The sequence below is a fragment of the Amblyomma mixtum genome, chromosome 3, assembly GCF_055824585.1.
Source record: "Amblyomma mixtum isolate Tamu chromosome 3, ASM5582458v1, whole genome shotgun sequence".
NCBI lineage: Eukaryota > Metazoa > Arthropoda > Arachnida > Ixodida > Ixodidae > Amblyomma > Amblyomma mixtum.
In genome coordinates, this window is record NC_143014.1 from 65,154,968 (window position 1) to 65,169,470 (window position 14,503).

At 39.4% G+C, this 14,503-nt stretch overlaps 1 protein-coding gene across 2 annotated transcripts in view; it reads right to left on the reverse strand.

The window, feature by feature from the left end:
- Positions 1 to 14,503, reverse strand: part of LOC149350463 (GPI ethanolamine phosphate transferase 1-like) — a 54,163-nt gene that overhangs the window by 14,037 nt on the left and 25,623 nt on the right. For both annotated transcript variants that reach the window (XM_089579499.1, XM_089579500.1), the window contains 7 exons: positions 12,304 to 12,354; positions 9,056 to 9,134; positions 8,439 to 8,547; positions 2,535 to 2,637; positions 1,448 to 1,535; positions 1,263 to 1,361; positions 1,106 to 1,161 (listed from right to left, as the gene is read on the reverse strand). In XM_089579499.1, coding sequence (XP_089435625.1) covers positions 1,106 to 1,161; positions 1,263 to 1,361; positions 1,448 to 1,535; positions 2,535 to 2,637; positions 8,439 to 8,547; positions 9,056 to 9,134; positions 12,304 to 12,354 — 585 coding nt within the window. The remainder of the gene's footprint in view (positions 1 to 1,105; positions 1,162 to 1,262; positions 1,362 to 1,447; positions 1,536 to 2,534; positions 2,638 to 8,438; positions 8,548 to 9,055; positions 9,135 to 12,303; positions 12,355 to 14,503) is intronic.

The window sequence follows — 14,503 nt, forward strand, 5'->3', positions numbered from 1 at the left end:
GATAAGTGCCACAACCACACTCACTGTGAACCACAGCAGTAAGCAATGGTGCTACTAATTCTACCGTGACAGTGTTCTATTTTCTTAACATACCATTGTGACATGGAAAATTTGTGCAAAAAGCACACATACATAGCACAGGACATGAGACAAGTGCAACTGATAGCTGATCTCCTCTTCAGCGCTTCTGCGCAGATCTCTTCTGCGCTTGTTGTGTGTACCTTCACGTCCTTGTTTTTGTGCGCACAGTATACTTTGAAGATATGATCTCCTCTAACTATGCTCGTCCTGTGTCCTGTCATGTGTGTGCATGCTTTGTGCGTAACTTTTCAATGCCTGAACAAATACATCAACTAGCCTGACATAATATTCTATTTAACATCACCAGCAGCAGAACGATTTCAGCAAACCTCAAAGTTCTGCTGCTTTGTGAGCTTAGCATATGGTGTGCAGCAGCAACGAAAGGCATAATGGCAATTACATATCAAGGAAGCCAACAGTCACCAAAACTAAGGAGCATAAGGGAATGTTTCTATCTTTTTTTAAAAAATAATTTGTGGCTTTAATCAATGAGAAATTAGTAGTGTAATTATATAATCGGTGAAAGATGACTGATTAAAAAGCAGAAGAAAAACAAACACATGCTGCCTGTGAGATGTGAACTCATGACATCCAAATTTCGCGTCTCGTGGTCGTGGTCATGAGTCGGAGGTCGAGGATGACCCACGACCACCAGACCCGAAATTCGGAGGTCGTGAGTTCGGATCCCATTCGCATTCTAGTAAACTAGTGAACATGAACTGGCTAAGACATTGAGAAAGCCACGAAAATTATTAGCTGTACTCAAATGCAATCTCTCATGGCAATGCCAGCGACAACACTGATGAAGGTGGCTCCCAAGGGCACTCGTCTAGCGTGAGGTGCCAGAGTTATACCTCGCCAGCCCTGCAACAAACAAGCCTAGCTTCTTCTTGGTCCCCCGGTATGGATATCACATGCACGATGCACGTATATGTCAGTATGTAGATACGAGTCCTCACTCTTATTCTGCACTTTCAAAAATTTTTCAGAAGTTCTAATGCTTTCAAGCAGATTTGTAACTCACCTGTTAAGGCTGGCAATGTTCCCAGTACCATAGAATGCAACAAGCATAAAGAAAATCTGATGGGCAGTTCAGGACACCAACTCTAGCATCATCTCAAGAACAGAATAATTATAGAATAAGTATTAGGTATTATACATTATGCTACAGAAAAGGATACAAAGAAGTATGCCTTCCTGATGTCATCGATGCGTATATGATAAGTTACAGCCTTTGCCTGTAATGAGACATCTTGTGACTCAAAAGTCATGTCTTGCAGCTAAATGACAAGAGAAAAGGAGAAACAATATCAGACACTTGTCTCTTATGACTAACACTGCAAAATTTTTATGATGATTCACATACCCGCATTGTAGATCCGGAAAGTTGATGTTCAATGCAGATCCAGAGGAACATCACAAAGCATAGTACCATCAGAAACAAGCTTTCATAGCTGCAGTAACATTAAAGAAATTAACAGCATGCAACATTCAATGTTGATCTTTTGTTAAAAAAACATACACATAGCCATAACCAGCCACAACCAACTTCTGGCAAGTGTAACTTGAGGCAAACGCATATTTGTTACAAATCCTGAGTTGGTTGCTAGAAGCATTTGTACATTTTGCAACATTTTTGGCAACAAATCTAGTAGAACACTCTGAACTACAATAACACTAAAACAGGGGTTCTCAGGTGTCACACATGATTAATATACCGACATAGACATATTAACCTTCACAATGCTTATCTTTGAATCTTTGTGTTGCACTTGATTTTGATGCCCATGCCCAGTCAGTTATGTAGCACTGAGTCTGTTTGCATCTGTACCCCAATGATGCGATTAAATTTTGAATGCAACCGTCCTGATTGCTCTGTCTATAGAACATGGCAAAAGAAGACACGGTCTTACTGGAGGACAATGGGAGTCAACCAAGGTGACTCATGATTTTTCAAGCACAGATGGTAAAATTTGGTTTAACAAATTTCTGGTTGGTTCATATGCCAACTAGGATTACTGTAATTATTGAATGCCAGTAAACTGGTGTGATATGTTTCCCCATGTCAAACATTTTTCCACCAATTTCATGGGACAAACTCAGCTCAGCTACAGAAGTTTCAAGAATATTGAAATACTTGGCTTCATCAAACTCTATTAGTTTGTGTTCAACCTTATGTGCACTAACTGCAATGTCTATAATCATAAACTTACTAATCTGTGAAGAACATGCACTAAGCCTTATGTAGAACTAACATTATATGATTACAGAAGTTAGACTAAAAATGCTGAAATGATAAACTACACTTGGAATGCAAGCAAAGTAGTCAAGCTAAGGTGATCCCCTCTCCACCAAGATTTCCCAACATCAAGGTCAACTAGTGGCACAGAAAAGCAACAACTTCATTATTATACTATGTATCTAGTATTATGCACTTCTTGCTGAAAGGATACAAGATGCACATCAGAATAAATGGAACCAGCAATGACAATGTCAAGTTTTGCAGTCTGTTCAAAAGACTTGTAGTCGAGAAGAGGCACATAACTGGAGAAAAAACTGCAAGAAAAATAAAAGCCACAAGAATTTGTTAATTTCTTCACAGAGTAAATTTTAAAAACAGATGCGAATTTCTAATTTCAATAACCAGACACAGATATATAACCGCACACAGATATATTAAAGTGAGAGCGAAATATACCTGCATGGTAAAGTCATTTCTAGTTACATGAATATTTATAGTCCAGACACATCACACAACATTCCATCAGACGTAGTTTCATTTGTGACCAGAACAGCGTTGCAAATTAAAGCAACATTATGCTGCAAACTGCTGAGGAGGGTCATTTTGCTTACTGTAGGAATGGTTTATAGGGATTTAGCATCCCGAAGTGACTCAGGCTATGAGGGATGCCGTAGTGAAGGGATCCAGAAATTTCGACCACCTGGGATTATTTAACTTGCACTGACTTTGCACAGTACACGGGCCTCTAGCATTTCGCCTTCACCAAAATGTGACTGCCGCGGTCGGGATTGAACCCACGTCTTTTGGGGCAGCAGCCAAGCACCATAACCACCGAGTCACCAAGGCGGTTTGCATACTGTAGGAATGATCAGACGACCTGGGCTGCTAGAGTGGCATCTGCCTTTTGAAACTCAAAGTAGAAGACGATGCCTCCTCTGATTACTAGTGAATTAGTTGCCACCACCTGCTAACTGAATGCTATCAAAGGACTGCGTTTCATTCGGCCAAAGCAGGTGCCACGACGTGTTGCCAGCAGGGTTTGGTGCCTGGTAATCGCATCAATGAGACTCCTTTTTAAAAAATGATTTCTCACCAACAAAGAAAAGTACCTTTGCAATTTTTTTATTTGTGAAACTAATTAAATCGCCAGACCATTTGGCTATTTTTGTTTTGTCATCTGCCGTTGCTCACAAGGCGTGTTTTGGCTCTCAATGTGGCCGTGTTCAGAGAAATCGAGATATTTGCAACTAAATTAAGAAACAAAGCAAGGGCAGTTTTCAACTTTAACGCTAACATTGCTATTCCAAGTTTCAGAAGACAGAGTAAAAAAGTTCAGACCAAAAATTTAGATTCCAAATTTACTTTAAAAAAGAGCTAGTCTTCAAATTTTTCTCCTGTTAAGCACTTCTATTCTTAACCAAAAGGGCGCCATCCACAGTTTATTTTTTGCGGCACGACAGAGCATCTCAATACCTGTCTACATGCCAAGATAAACTTTTGTCGCTATGAATGGCTCCCCAACAACAATTTTCTAAAAAATACTCAGATTACGGCATTATAACACTCTGGAGCAAGATATTTGGCGAAAAAGACTTTTTTTTCTTTAAAAGAAGGCCTCTACACTTCTATTTGAACTTGTCTTAACTGATATGAACGTTTTCAACCAAATCTAAAACGTCAAGAAATTGGATATACTCCTTTCGTGTGGAATGACCCCATAGTTATTTTACTGAACTTATGCATATCATTGTGACAACAGATAATTTGCAGACACTAAGATATAGTTTGCGTAAACATAAGGCGGGAATATGCCTTTTTCGTACTTTACTGAAAAAATAGATGAAGTACCGATTCTTCAGCACAAGTAGCCGATGATGCAAAGCTACAGCGCTGGTGATTCCAATGAACATAAACCGCGATGCAATGGCTTTTTTGCTTATTAACTCAATTCTAGTATGTGCCACATGTACAAGTAACTCCAATATGAAAAACAACAGAGAGCTTGCTCACAAGAATGAGTTCTGTCGTTATTTCTGCATTAAAGTTGAAAAAGGCTTGTGGTTATTATACATCCAGAGGAAAACTATTTGAAAGACAAGGAATAGTGCGCTTGTCATGTACCCATACTAACAGAGTATGTAACCGTTGGCTGAATGCTCAAAACATGTTTCCTTTGATATTAGTGTTACTTGTACAACAGTCAGCCGCTTGACTGAAAATTCACCAGGGTTGATGAACAGAATGTAAGTGCATGTGTAGCTTTTGCCTACAAGAAGCTGCTAACGAGTCTTTCACAGACCTACACTCCTGGAACATTCAAAACTGTAATAAAGACCTTGACATCACTTGTCATATCAGTTTGATATAGAAAAACTAAAGCAGGTTATCATTATTTGCTGATAATTAAACATGCTCAGCAAATCCATGGGCTTGAAAGTTATGCAGCTACAAAGTTTTACAACTACAAGAATCTTTGATGTTAAAAGAATTTAGCAGAATCACAAACATTCCCAGAAATATGATCGAAAATCCAATGTTTTAATCAGTCATGAAAAAAAAAAAGCAAACTTTGCAACTGAATGCTAACAGAAAATGTTCAATGATTAAAGGAAAAAAATTAGGAAGACGCTTAAGCTCTGCTTTAAAGGGTCAGTCTACTCACGGAGATGAGTGTTTAAATAATGGCATATTCTGGTAGTTGGCACCATATAACGCCAATAACGAGGGAGCTGCTTCCAGTTTAGGCAGGAATTTATATTTTAATTTGGCATTAAAAGTCGCATAAACATGCATGGTGGCGACCCCAAACGGTCTTTTTGTTGCAGCAGGTGGTAGACTTTTTTTGTAGAAGCATAAGTGAATATACTACGTACTGTTAGTATGCCCTAATGTCACAGAAACGCACATTTTGTTATAGTAAAATGTAGAAGGCGTACTGCTCGCTTTTTCTGTATATCACATGAATATTTATAGTTATATGTACGCTAAACGCAGGCGCATTCCCACTTCAAGTTTAGCGTATGCTAGCAGAGACGCAAAAATAAACTCAGCCTATAGTGGCGCCATTGGTTGTCAGGACGAGAAGCATTACTGTAAACAAACCGACTCGCCTTTTAAGCCTAGAAGTGGCAGAATCGTCCCTCTAATTAAAAAAATAAAGCAAATTTATCACTTATACACTTTCTTAAGGTGAGGTGAGACGTAGCGAAAGCCCAGTGCCCCACTTATGGCCAGTGAACGCACTGAAAAAGGCAGCAACAACAAGAATTCAGTTCGAGGCGAGAGGTCCGGCTTCGAAGGGCGCCGCCATGTTTGTCGCCGTGCGGCGGAAATCGTCGGGATTAGTCAGGATCGTCGCTACCCTCGTCATTACTTCGACTGTCGCGACCGCATTTATCCGGAGTTGACCACGGTGGAAGAACATCTTCCACCGTAGAGCTGACTCACATGGGTCAAAGTTTTGTTCGTTCATCCTTGACAATATTCTCTTTTCAACTTCGCTCAGATTCTGCAAGCTTGACATACTGCCTGTCAAACAAGATACCATGTGCACCGCGACGCCGCTTCATCTTGGATTGGATTTACTGCTGCACCCTCCCAGGGTCATAGTGCTCACGTTCCTGTATTTTATTAATGACAAAATACGACTTCTCATAACTGCGACATATATAACCAAAAAATCCTTTCAGTGCCGATTTCTTTTAATCACCTCAGCACTTGAAAATTGCACTTCATAAATTGCTATGACGTTTGTATTTCTCATGGTTGCCAGATGCGAGTACCATCTCATACAGGTGTGTTCCCACATCAATATATTCTATTTTAAAATGTTCTACCGTACTTCTTGGCACCACACCTGGGTAAATGGTAATTTGGGTAAAGAGCTACCGGTTGCCGCAAAGAAAATATGGATGATAAAATTCAGTAGACTGACCCTTTAAGAGTGGACGCGATCGTGCCTTCCGCTCCTTTTTCTCTATTATTTTTCTTTGCCTTTTATCATTTTTACTCATACACACACACACCACTTGTCTCCCAACAACATACACCGCCTTTTTATTCCATGCAATTTTGATGCCTAATTAGCACATTTATATTTCGTTTTTTTTTTTCAATTACTATAACAACAGTACACATCCCAAACACACATTACTGTTTGTTTATTATTTATAGGGGTTTAACGTGCCAAAGCGATTCAGGCTATAAGGGACGTTGTAGTGAGGGGCTCTGGAAAGTTTGACCACCTGGGGTCCTTTAACCTGCACTGACATCGCACAGGACACGGGCCTCTATAGCATTTCGCCTCCATTGAAATGAGACCGCAGCGGCTGGGATCAAACCCGTGTCTTTCGGGTCAGCAGCCGAGCACCATGACCACTAAGCCACCGCGATAGCTTTAAACACACATTACTAAGTCATACACACTACAATGCGTTCACAAGGTGTCCGTCTAACATGCTTGATCCAACGACCCACACACACACATCATTATATATCATTTCAGTACATAACCATGCAGAATAAATACCATGAAAGACAAAAAAAAAGACCCTTCATGGGCTATGCATTGCATGCCCACCTGGCACACGGAGGGCATGGGTTCGAACCCCAATGCCCACTATTTAATGAATTACTTCTATATTCTGAAATTCTCCCATTAGAGGAGCCTTTCCGCCAATTTTGGCTTCATTTGGACGTTCCCCCAATTAGATAGCTTCATTTGCAACTTCTGGGATTTTTTTTACGACTGACGCAGGACGACGGACGACAATGCCGGGTTTTCAGCAGAACAAGCTTAGCGACTAAATACAAATCTGACATGAATGATAAACAGTTAAATTTTATATCTGCATCAAGAACATGTAACATTCCTGCACAGGAGTTTTCAAGTAGGCGACTCTGAGCGGACAAGGAAGACTACATGTATTCTGCACAACGGATTTAGACGAATTAAAAGCAAAAATAATTGTTAAAAATCAAAAACAAATTTTTAAAATATTTTTGCCCTGAAAATGATATTTTAAGAATCTAATCCATTAGCCTGCCAGGTCTTCTAACCCCATGGACAAATAGTATTTCAATTGTAATATCAATTTATAGTACATTTGCGTGGCCTGAATGTCACCAAAGCTGATGCGTACACAGCCTTCCGTTTTTTTTTTTACAAAAACTTTGGATCCCTGCAAGTCTGCGGGACTAATACTTTAGATTTTAGGTCATATGACACATGAACTTTTCCCGCACAGTAGCAATGAGAGCAGATTTATAAATTTGTACTTAAAAATTTTTCAATTTTCTCCAGATCAGAGCGCAATGCAACTGCATTTTGAAACCTTAATGTATCATCAAGCCGCGACTAACTCTTTGTCAAAAAGCTTCCGCCACTGCTTCCATAAACAAAAGAAACTTGGCTTTCATTACCATTTAAAATGAGTGGCAAATGCTAGACCTATGCCTTAAATGAATACCGAAAGCAAGAAGGTGTTAACTGTTAATTATGTTCATACTAAGGAAGCAAAATACTTTGCAATTAAAATCAGAATTCTCTGGCTTTAACAAAAATGCCGAAGTCATGATAAAATGTGAAGACTGTGGCTTTAAAATGCTTTTTTTTTTGTTTTACTATTAACAGTGTTGTTCTACAGACTAGCAAACAGCATTAAAATATATTGCCTGTGCGAGAGTAAAGAAACTGGCATATAACCTTAAGTTGATTTTATCTATGCTTTGTATACACATGCCAATATTTGTCTTCAGAAACGATGAGCTACAAGAGCTTTGCTGGACATTTATTTTAGTAGTAACCATTCTAAAAAACTAATTTCCAACCTTACATATACAATCAGTGTATTCAAACTTCTTTAACTGTGCAATTTTGAGCGCAAAGCTGCTCATTATGTCCATAAGCCACCCATTTGGGTTGCTGGTCTATCACATCAGAGCTAAAAGCCTGTAAAATTCCAAGTTTTCTTCCTAGAATAGTGAAAACTCATTTATATTAATTCATTTAGAGCAAATTTAGTTCACATCCATGACATAACACACACTTCTACAACTTGATAAAAAAAAAGGCTTTTGATATGGTATAGACGTACTATTGTGAGGGAAAACATACTTAGCAGCAGCCACGAAAGGATCTGGTTGAACAGTGGCAGCCCCTCCTTGTGCTCAATGCTGTCTGCTGTGCTTCTCACAATTGTAACAGCCACCCAAATCAACACAATCTGAAAAGTAAAAACTTCACTGAGGACACCTTCGTATACAAGCCTGCCTGTCAAGAAAGACTTCAGCTGCCCGCTAAGCCTAACAAGACAAGAAGAATAAAGAAAATGATAGCGCTCCTTGTCGAGAGGTTGCAGGTTGCAGCACTTCAATTAACATCTATCACAAGAAGAGAAATAATTAGAAAACGCTGCCACAGAAGAGTATCTGAAAAAATGACTGCCTGGTTGCAGCAGCAATATCTTCGTTCCGGCAAAATGCAAAACAAACATCAGTGCAGCAAGATATTATGGAACTTAAATCAGAAATAATGATGGGTAGGCAAAAGTAATTTGTTGCACTGTACTATGGCACATATCGTGGAAGAGGAAGAGGTGTACTATGCAGTTACCACACACAAGCTGAGATATCAATGCCAAAAACAGATCTGCCACACTCTTCACCATTATTTAAAAGATCAGTTAGTATAAGAAACCCAAAGTAACTGTGACTTATGTAATCGCCACTTACTTGCACTGCAGTCAAAATAACAGACCTCTGTGGCTCCTTTGAAATTTGTCTGCTGTTTCTAACCAACCCCATTTCAGGCCTGAAAAGAAAGAAAGCCAACTGTGATCGCAGTGAAGCTTCCAGTTTAAAACAACTTTGCCAGCATTTTCATCAAAAGCAGTGATTAAATATCCCAATAAGGGTCTCATAATCATACTCTACAGAGTGTTGCAAATGAATTCCCAATTGAGTGCCCTCGAGATGCACAGATGCAGTGACCCGGGCAACTGTGCTACAGTAAGAAAAGCACACAACACTCTTTGGCATACCCTGCGTGTGCTTCAAAAGAGTTTGCATTTGCACCACAGGCAAGCGAAATAAGTCAATTTAAGCTGCCCATACTGTACAAAACAAGCACACATTTCAAAAGACGTACTAATTAGGTCACCATGCTTCCTAACTGGTCCTCTTGGGTGAAGGTACCCAGTAATTTGCTATGTTTTCAATTACTTTAAATCATTTTCATGGTTTCATTGCTTCAGTTTATACCACCATTCAATTTTCGATCCTATTATTTTATATCACTGTTTTGCAAGATCAAAAGCTTCATTTAGAGGGTTTTATATCAGTAAGAGATAGAGAAAAAGGAACAATTAAGAAAACTGCGGGCTTGTCTTCCTTAGATTGTCCTCTTTCAACAAGGCTAGCCAATGTGAAGGCTCGCCAATGCCCTTCAAGGCAAGACAAAAATAGAGAATACATTCAGCAAGTTATTAACATTCCCTGTAAGCCCCACGGCTGGTCATATATGTATTGCTCTTATGAGAATGTAAAAGGGGACACACACAAATTCTGTGGTTATCCCTGTGTGCAAGGCTCCTGCGCCCAATGATTTAAAAAAAGTAAATGCATTGAAGAAAGCCAAAAAATGCAACTACAATGAAAAAAGCCTTGGTAGAATTTAAATTCAAATGCTGTTTTTTTTTTTCGTTTTTTTTTACACTCAAGGACCTGAAAAACAACACAAAATCTTGGTACAGAAAACTTTCTGAATTGGTCCCTCAATTTACTAATGAGAACCACTGCACACAGCAGGAGATGTGTTGATGAGGAGGTGAAAGTGGAGGTGAACAGCACAATGTCCCTATGCGCATGCAGACTACAAGAGACCGAAGATCAAAGAGAGTGAAACATGCTTTTACAAAGAAAGACAATTTCTGTTAGGTCCCTGAGGTTGTGTGTTTGTTTTTCATACTCTGTGCTAAATAAACAAGCTTTCAAACCACAGATAAGGTTAAGCCATGCCCTTATTTAGCCATCCCCATAATGACTTGCACATGAAGTGAGGTCAGAGCACTGCCTTGAGAGGTTTGCAATGCGTTTGCCTGGAACTGCCTGTACAGCAAAGAATGTGTAACATGTCCAACTCGTAACACTGCTCTTCCTTCACTCATGCTTTCTGGCCTTTGCAGCTGTGATTAACTTTTCCCCTGCAATGTGCGATCTGCCATGCATTGCAGTTGCAATGCTCATAGCGATGTACTATCGGGGACAAAAGTGGTATACTCCACACGGCGGGAGCCGGAGCAATGGAAAACTGTGTCGCAACGCCATATACAGGTGGCATATCTGGGATCGAGACAGCCAATGAGTGACCTTTATTATCAGCAGGCATGACACTTGGCTCGTTTCAATGTTTTGTACTTTAGCTCGCCAAAATGCTGCAGTTTTCCGTTGCTCCGGCTCCCGCCGCATGGAGTATACCACTTTTGTCCCCGATAGTACATATGCAAAAGCACACTGGAAGTATACACTAGCCAGTTTCACCTGCCTACCACTTTGCTTGCTAGGCATGCACTTAAGTGCTTGCCGTTTGGTGCAAAAAGGAGAGAAATACATTTACACAAACAGACATGAAGATGTATGTATTTTTTTCTTATATCCACACCTACATGCCCAAAAAAGGTTGCAAACAAAAAAGCACGGCAGAGATATTCACTTGTACCTACACCATTTCTTAACTTTTTTTTCTGTGGTGAGCAGGACACACCTTTATTGCAAGATAAGACACAGAAAGTAGCGGGAAAATATTGTTCTGCATATCAAAAAATTAAAAGCAATGCTTCTAAACAATGCACATTTCAACTGTGGTTGTATTGACAAAAATGCCTGCCAGCCTCAACACTTCACTCAGCAAACAAAAATCATTCTGGGCAGACAGTAAAAAGTTTGTATAAGCAGGACTCAGAAGAGTGGCCCTGTCACATCGTGTGAACATACCTGAAAACTCAGCATACTAAATGCAAGCATGTTTCTCATTCCTCCTCTCCCCCTTCTTTATTATCATATTTTCCACAAGCACAGTACCATCTGCTGGAAGTGCAAAGAACTCCCACTTTGCTGCTGAACAAAGGATTCCTTCAAATAAGAGAATCCCAGTAACTTTATTCTGTGGCCTTGCCTCTAACTTAAATACTTACATCTTGAAAGATTCCATTTTTACCTATTACTGAATAGAATTCTGTAGCCTCAGCATAAAAATGCCGCAAGCCCCGAGTTCCGTGTTATTACCACACATGTATGCACACAAATACGGGCATCTACGGCAGTTTTAATCTAAAAATTACAGCAAATAGCGTTATGTTAGCTACATGGCAAACGGACCGCCAGCCTTTCACTGCCCACAAGACATGTTCAGATCAATATGGCCACTGGTTTTCTTGAAGGCTTTACTAATATTTTTTTTAAATATGCAAAAACAAATTCTCAGCCAGGTTTAGCACATTTTTAAGGTGATTCTCATTCACCCCTACACACCTTGCAACGAAACAAGTTTTGGGAGCTTTTCAAAATTAGAAACGGCCATCTCTGACAGGATTGAAGTGCTACATAAAAGTAGCAAATAATGTGACAGTTCTTAAATAACTAAGATTTTATGCACACAATTTCATAAAATCCTCATCGTTTCAACAAGCAATTGTAACCTTATCTAAGAATTGATTACACAGTTTACTTGATACTACGAACATCTGCTCGTTTATCAGAAGTGTATTTCATCCCTCGAAAATAAATAATTTCCAACAACCATGCCTACATTTTGCGCAGATATGATTCTGTGCAGGAATTGCACGAAGTTTGTACTATTACAACAGATTACAAAACTATAAAAAGTGAATGACAGTGTGAAATAAATAAACTTATCAAAAAAAGAAAGGTGAAATTGAGAGTTTCTACACAACACAAATGTAGCCTAGAATATGTGTACATACCTTCTGGCACAATATGAAAAGACCAGTATGCTGACCCAACCAGACAGTGTCCTGCAAATAATCACACAGGCAGTGTGTCAGTCCAGACGACAATCTACATCAGTAACAGAGTACAGAAATGACATGACTATTAAAAACCACGCATAAAAATATTCCTGCTTAATGTAGTTAAAGAACACAAAACAGCGATGATGCTACACATTTCAAGCAGAAGATAGGTTTTGAGAGACTTCCAAGAAAAGTGCTCCACTGAATTTCAACAACAAAGCAGCCAAGCATCCATGCTTTGCACTGAAACCTCAATAGCCAAAGGTTCTGGCATTGAATTTTGATTGAAGTGTTGCTACTACCCCAAGGATTGCACCCATTTCTTCAACTTCGACACAAGATGCATCATCATTTATTGCGAAGCGTCAAGAAAAAACCATTGACAACATGTCCATTGAAGCAATGCCACATTTTAATCCTCTTTTCTACTTCAAACTTCAAATTTTCATGCATAACCAAAGTAAAAAAGAAAGAAACTTGTATTTCAAGCTACACAAGAAATCTTACTCTAAACTTTCTGAGAATATATTGCCAAGATTTTGGCAACAAGATTCCATGACCAAAACTACAGTTACTGTAACTTCCTTCATAGCTATAAATCAATCCAATCACAAAAAAACCTGAGAAACAAGAGCACACTGGACTCCCTTTCAGATACTCTGTTCAACGGAGTTGTGTGATAAACAGGACAGTTAAGGGGCTTTGTTCAGTTTCTCCGAAACTATACAAAAAAATATCTGGTTAAAACAAACCATTCAACTTGTGCACGCTCATTAGTACATTCTTCAAGCCCCACAAGAGTACATTTTAATGACTTTCCATATGAAGACATTTGTTCAGCCAGACATAACAATTCTAGACTGCTGTGGCCTTACATATGACATGCACACCTGTTTTAAAAAGTTCTTAGGCCGTCAGGTTTGCTGCTGGACATGCTACAGAGCTCTTGTAGCACCCTCACCACTTCAAAGCTCTGAAAGGGTGAGGTGGCAAGTTCCACTCATCTTCTGGACATCTGGAGTGTTTGCCTAGTGCGAGAGCTCAGTCCCATGGCACTGCCTGTCCTTCATTTTCTTCTACATGGCATTAATCCAGTGGTTCTCAACCACGTGAAATCGTTTCTTGCATGTCTACAGCTGGCCTAGCATGAGCGCTTTGTTCTGCGGCACTTCCCACTCATTGTTGTCTTCTATGTAGAAAAAATCCGTACTTTCACGCTGATTCAAATGTAGTAAACATTCTCTGAAGTTTTTTCAAACACACTTTTTTTCAGGGATATGAGGACTGTGTGCAGTCTTCGGCAAAGGTTGGCTAGGTAGATGTCTCTCAATATGAGAAAACAGTAATTTGTTCTGTCCTGTGTTAGGTTTAATGATGCATAAGCGGCTACACTTATCATATGCCAATTATAGGGTTAAATATATATGTTTTTTGCAGCAAACAAACAAAACACTTTAAACTGTTGCAGGTCACTCAAAACATTTCCTCCTGTTAAAAGCCTAAGGACATATAAAAAAATCTATAAGTGCCTGTTCTCCAAGAAGCAAGCTGTTGTGAAAAGAAAAGTGTCCGTCATAAAATCATGTGAAATGCATCTTTTTTTTTTTTTAATTCAGAGTTTTGGGCAAGAAAATAAAATGTGGTTTACTGCGACCGCATCGCCACACACTTCACAAGTAGATCTTTCTTGTTTTGTGAGAATAAAGTTGGGTTTAAGGCGTGTGCGCACAATGCAAAGACGAAATACAATCGCTTCGATACGACTTCCACTCCCCCAGGATGGGCTTTACCATATGCATTTCATTGTCCCACGTTGACTACCATGTACCTCTACATTTACTGTGTACTAAACTTATGACCTTTAGGGACATGTTTACTTTCTTGACTTTGCTGTTGCAAGCTTGTGTACAGCGCTTAAGTTAGCTCTTTTGATACTGCTAATTATTATGTGACACTGGACCCAGTGGGTGGTGTTATACACACAGTGCAGTCCCTGTTAAAGGTGACTGCACTTCCAGAGAGTAGTGCTGTGAGCATATGTAGCTAATCAGAGTAGAGAATACTGTTCTAATGTTTTCATTTACTGTTTGTTTTACAGCAACACAGACAGCTTAAGATTCAGAAGTGAAAATTGATGTGCATTAAAGCAGAC